The sequence below is a fragment of the Pelophylax lessonae genome (assembly GCF_965119305.1).
Source record: "Pelophylax lessonae genome assembly, chromosome: 3".
NCBI classification, from domain to species: Eukaryota; Metazoa; Chordata; class Amphibia; order Anura; family Ranidae; genus Pelophylax; species Pelophylax lessonae.
Window position 1 is genome coordinate 165,053,868 of NC_138770.1, and position 6,000 is coordinate 165,059,867.

Genomic DNA, 6,000 nt, shown 5'->3' on the forward strand with positions numbered 1-6,000 from the left:
ATCTCCTTTCCCCCTTTCTTTGTATTGCGGCGGTGGATGTGTATCCCAGCCTCTGTTCCGAATGCCTCTGTGTGTTACTTCCGGGTTAGCATTGACCACAATGCATTTCGCTTAACGAGCGTCCTGCTGCTAGCTGGTAAGAGGCCACGGTTGTCACATCCCAGCACCTGGAGCACTGTGAATGGATTAATAAGAATTCACCAAGCACAATTTTGATTGCATGCTATTGCTTGGACTTTTAAACACTACTTGGAGCACATTTATATATTTATACTTTTTTATATATTCTTATGTGATTTTTTTTTATATATCCTTATGTGATTTTTGTATGGAATTCTTTATATATTTATTTATTGGTTCACTGATCCACACCTTTGTGGATTAATTTACTTTGAGAAGCACAAGCACTTCTTAATTGACGGTTGTCACATCCCAGCACCTGGAGCACTGTGAAGGGATTAATAAGAATCCACCAAGCACAATTTTGATTGCATGCTATTGCCTGGACTTTTAAACACTACTTGGAGCACATTTTATATATTTATATTTTTATATATTCTTATGTGATTTTTGTATGGAATTCTTTATATATCTATTTATTGGTTCACTGATCCACACCTTTGTGGATTAATTTACTTTGAGAAGCACAAACACTTCTGAATTGAAATTGCACTGGTATGCACTTTTCTTTGCTAATTGCACCAATAGTAGATCATATATATATTTGTAGCAATTTTTAATCACATATATTACACTTTAAATCACCTATTAATTTTTATAACACGTGATATATTAAGATTACCAGCGCCTTTTTACCTATGATATATACCTATTTATTGTTTTATTACAATTAAAAGGGCAGCAGGTTCAACAATCTTTTATTTAAAGGGCCAGGCGCCTTCTCTTTTCTTTTTATTACTATTATTTTCCAGCACTGCTTTAACCCTCTTGGGAATGGAGATTACCAGAGCTTCACAGGTTGCCACTGGAGTCCTCTTCCACTCCTCCATGACGACATCACGGAGCTGGTGGAGACCTTGCGCTCCTCCACCTTCCGTTTTGAGGATGCCCCACAGATGCTCAATAGGGTTTAGGTCTGGGAACATGCTTGGCCAGTCCATCACCTTTACCCTCAGCTTCTCTAGCAAAGCAGTGGTCGTCTTGGATGTGTGTTTGGGGTCATTATCAACATCTGCTCCATCGAGGCTGGGTTCCGGAAGCAAGTCAGGCCTGGTGTCAAGCGTGTGTGGCGGCAATCAGGTGAGGAGTACAAAGACAAGTGTCTTGCCTGCAGTCAAGCATGGTGGTGGGAGTGTCATGGTCTGGGGCTGCATGAGTGCTGCTGGCACTGGGGAGCGACAGTTCATTGAGGAACCATGGATGCCAACATGTACTGTAATATACTGAAGCAGAGCATGATCCCCCCCCCCCCTCCTCCATTTGGAGACTGGGCCGCAGGGCAGTATTCCAACATAACGACCCCCTTGCTAAAGAAGCTGAGGGTAAAGGTGATGGACTGGCCAAGCATGTCTCCAGACCTAAACCCTATTGAGCATCTGTGGGACATCCTCAAATGGAAGGTGGAGGAGTGCAAGGTCTCTAACATCAACCAGCTCCATGATGTCACCATAGAGGAGTGGAAGAGGACTCCAGGGGCAACCTGTGAAGCTCTGGTGAACTCTATGCCCAAGAGGGTGAAGGCAGTGCTGGAAAATAATGGTGGCCACACAAAATATTGAGACTTTGAGCCTAATTTGAACATTTTCACTTAGAGGTGTACTCCCTTTTGTTGCCAGCGGTTTAAATATTTTAGATATTAATGGCTGCTGCGTGTTGAGTTATTTTGAGGGGGACAGCAAATTTAAACTGTTATGCAAGATACAAGCTGTACACTCTCTGTGTAGCAAAGTGTTGTGACATGAAAAGATATAATATATTTACAAAAATGTGAGGGGTGTACTCACTTTTGTGAGATGCTGTGTGTGTTTGAAAAATGTTATATATATATAATATAAATTTAGAAGTGTGTGTGTTTTTTAAGGAGAAGGGATAGCAGGTGTTAATTTTATGTTTTTGATGGTTTTCTTTCTCCTGTCAGGACTCTGGACATCCTTGCACAGCTAATGATCCCAGTAGCTGCCTTACGCCAGTCTCTCCACAGCACTTTATCGACCTTTTCCAGTTCTGAATGGAGTTCATTGTTCTGTTAGTAATTTGTGTATGAATGATGTAGGGTATTTTTCAAGGACTTGTGCTGGTAGTTTAAATGTTTATGGAAAACTTATCTCTGCTGGATCATGGTACAGGTGAGAAGACCAAATATGTTTTATCTGAACCTTACTATTATTGTATTTTATTCCCTGTTTCTTTACACTAATTAGCGTGCATATAAATATATTAGATGGTTTTGAACTGTAAATAAATGGTACTACAGACTTGCAGAGTTCCAGAATAATATTGCACACCTTGCTTTTACTCATGTGCACTTTTTATTAATGAATCTTTGTATTCAGGGCAAATTTATTCATCAGGGGGCTCGTGAGCTGCTCCAGGTTCCTCCAGGTGTAGCACTTTAAGAAGGGATGCTGATGCACTTTTTGAGACCGTGGGCAGGTTAAACCTGTGTGAAGCAATTAACACCTGCCCACTAACTTATGTTGAATTGGATGCGTTGCCAGCACACCAGAAACTGCACCCGATCTTTTTTCGGCAACATGGGGCACAACACACAGTAATCCATTACTGCACATTAGAGTAGAATGCTAAGATTTCCCATTAATTTTATTTTCTGAACTACTTAGCAGGCACCTAATAGAACCACATGTTTTTTTTGTTTTTTCTTTAGTCAGAAGGCAGTGGCATATTTTTTATTTTTTTTTGCTACCCAGATTAATAAAAAAAAGATAGCTTTATTTAGATTTGTATTGGTTGTAGATGCTGCAAAATTTATTACCTGCAAAATTAATTTATTACCTATGACATCCAAGGCTCTGTAACTCAAATCCCCTTGTTTCCCCTGTTGAATATTTGTAGGCTCTGGGTGCAGTTGCCCATGTAAGTTAGAGCAGAGCAGCCACTGATACACCTTCATGTCTTGCTTTCATGCCTTGGAATGGGCATCCCTGAGTGGGTGAGCATGGCGATTTGTGTTTCCCTAAATCCCTCCCCATAATGAGGGTCTTACTCAACCCATGACCCGTGGAGCGCTCTGATATGGCCCTGCAACCTCAAACCAGGGAAGCACATGCCCTTGCTCTGGGATAGCTGGTTGGCAAGCCCAGATTGGGATCAACAGGTTGCCATCCCAGAGCGTCAGAGTGCATGGAGCCAGCGCTGGCAGCGGAGGATGCAGGCACCGCAAAAGGGGATGCTTCCTCTGTAGCACTGGCTCTTGTCCCAGGCGGAGAGAAACCAAGTGCACTTCGCCTGGGACCTTTCTAACTGCCTGTAGAGCAATGTGAGGGTTTGGCACACTTTCTGTTCTGAAAGTGCACCACACCCACAAGATGTAATAGAAGTCTATGACTCAGTGCAGCTAACCCACAGGAAAGCCTCAGGTGCGGGTAAATCGCAGCACATCAGTGTGAAAGCAGCCTTATTAGAGGGTTTAGGACCCCCTCATTTACAATTAAGGTTGGGGGGCAGTAAAACTTCATAGTTAATTGTGACCAACGACTGGTTACCAGATTGCCTAAGTGGCCCTTGCTCTTCAAAAGGTTGAGCGCCCCTGGTCTACATGATCACTCAGTGGTCATAGTAGCCTGAGAGGAACCAGTTCTTTAAAAGGGACAGAGACCAAAGCCAGTAAAACATATTGAAATAACTTGAAGATATAGGGGTTTATTTAGTAAAGCTAGAGAGGAAAAAATTAGTTACGATTCTGCAGAGAAACCAATCGGCATCCAGGTTTTATTGCTAAAGCTTAATTAAACCCCATAGTATCCAGCTGTCTGTGACTTCTGTTACAGTGACAACTACTAGCCCCCCCCCCCCCCCATTTGGGGCACAGACGAGAAGGTAAACTCTTCTGCAATTGGAGTCCAAACTACAGTTCCTTTTGTTAGTTTTTGTTAAAGTGAATTGAAAACTCCTTTTTTAATGACAATGAAAATGCTGCATGTGCAGTAAATAAATCTATAGCTGCATGTTCAGTAAATAAATCTATAGGACGGGTGGGGGTTAAGATACTGGTGGTTCTTTTAGCATACAAACATTTTCTCCATAAATAAAATGTTAACATTGTTGGCATTGGCCCTATTAAAATGAATTTGTCACAAAGCTAATTCCTAGGTTTATAACTTTAGTTATGTTTTGACTCAGAGCTTAGACCCGAATGGCAGCCATTGGGAACGGTTCTCAACAATGGGCCTCTTATGCAAGTATCTCAAATGGGTACAGTCTCTGCTTCTAAAAGTCTGAAGCTGTTTAGAGACTGTAAGCAACACAGTTTTTTTTTTTTTTTTAGACTGTCAGTTTGCCAATTTAAGGTAAAGTGGCCAACTTTTTTTTAGCCCAGCCCCCCCTCAATACTTGCCTTTCATTGTTGTTCTCTGCTGCAGAATCCTCCATGATTTGAGGTACAAAGAGCATGTAACTACAAGACAGGTTTGAAGAGGTCAGTACCAGCAAAGGGAGGGGATGACCTCATTAAACTTGTGTAACTTCCAACATAGAGACTCATTTGTTTTCTGTCATAATTTGATGGGTAGTCATGTTCACACATGATGTAACACCATAGACAAAATGTGCTACTGGAATCACCCTAACCTCAATAACCTCGATGTGCCTGCTAATCACTAATGGTCTACCAGAGTGCAGATTAAATAAACCTCAGGAGGGAAGCACTGCATGTAAAAATGTATTTTTTTTTTTTTATTTTCATTAAAGCATTAATTATCTCTGCCCCAAGGATACAAAGTCTGCAAGCTCCCTTGTCACCGTTGACCTTTTCACCTTTTCTTTTTCTGGGTTTGGGGGTCTTCAGCCATCTTGATTGGCCAGTCTGGGCGAGTGAAAGTTAGTTCATTTTGGCACCAAGGGATGGGTCTCTTCTGCAATAAAAAAGCCTTGCTGCTAACAATTGCACTTAAGAGAAGCAGTCATGGGCATATACAAGGATTTAAATACCAGTGTTGGGCAGCCCACAGAGAAGTCCTTCTTCTTTTTTTTTTTTCTTTTTTTTTTTTTTTTTTTTAATTTGTTGAATGAAATAAAATTTGTTCCCCCACCAACACACTTAATGTGGATTGGAGAATCCTTTCTACTGAGCTATTGTATTCTGACAGTGGGGAGACTTGATCAGCACAGCCAACTGTATCCTGCAGCACTGATCGAGTAGGGAAAGCCCAACAGGGCGGTTAGACTGCTGTACAACCACAGTGCCCATACATGGATCAAAATTTAGCAGTCCCTGCTGAACCAACCGACTTTTTATCAATGTGTGGCCAGCTTTAAAGCAGACTTACCATATATTTAAGAAATCACAGTACCTACCCTGACAATGCCTTCATATTTTTTTCCCAGAAAGGCAGTGAATTTTGTTTAGGGTGAGGACTTTAATGCTGGCCCATAGATGATCCAGTGCTCTTGCAGGGGCCTTTTGTATTCTTGTCTGTGTATACAAGTCATACAAAGCTCAGCCTTCTCCTGCTCAGCCTGGGACCAGCCATTGTAAAAATCTATCCCACCCGCACAACTCCAATGTTTCTTCCTCCTCTGTCTGTGATGGGCAATGTAAAAATAACTTTCATAGCCTCCTACTGATTAGACCCCTGCTGCCCCTACCTTGTGATCTGCCATAACACTACATGGGTCACCAGTGGGAGGGGAAACTAAGAAAAGCTACCTGTCACTAGCAGGCCAATAACCTTATTTTTTTTTTTATTTTTTTTTTTTAATTTTTGTTTTTCATTTTTACGGTTTCTGTATATTGTGGATTGTCGGGAATTCATTCAGACTTGTAAAATTGTTGATAGATCCACTTTAAATTATTAGAATTGT

General features: G+C 41.3%; 1 protein-coding gene across 1 annotated transcript in view; it reads left to right on the top strand.

Moving 5' to 3' along the window:
- FBXO25 (F-box protein 25) overlaps window positions 1-2,429 on the top strand; it is a 53,708-nt gene extending 51,279 nt beyond the window's left edge. The window contains exon 10 of the mRNA XM_082252013.1: window positions 2,099-2,429. Coding sequence (XP_082108139.1) covers window positions 2,099-2,188 — 90 coding nt within the window. The 3' untranslated portion in view covers window positions 2,189-2,429. The remainder of the gene's footprint in view (window positions 1-2,098) is intronic.
- The last annotated feature ends 3,571 nt before the right edge of the window (window positions 2,430-6,000 follow it).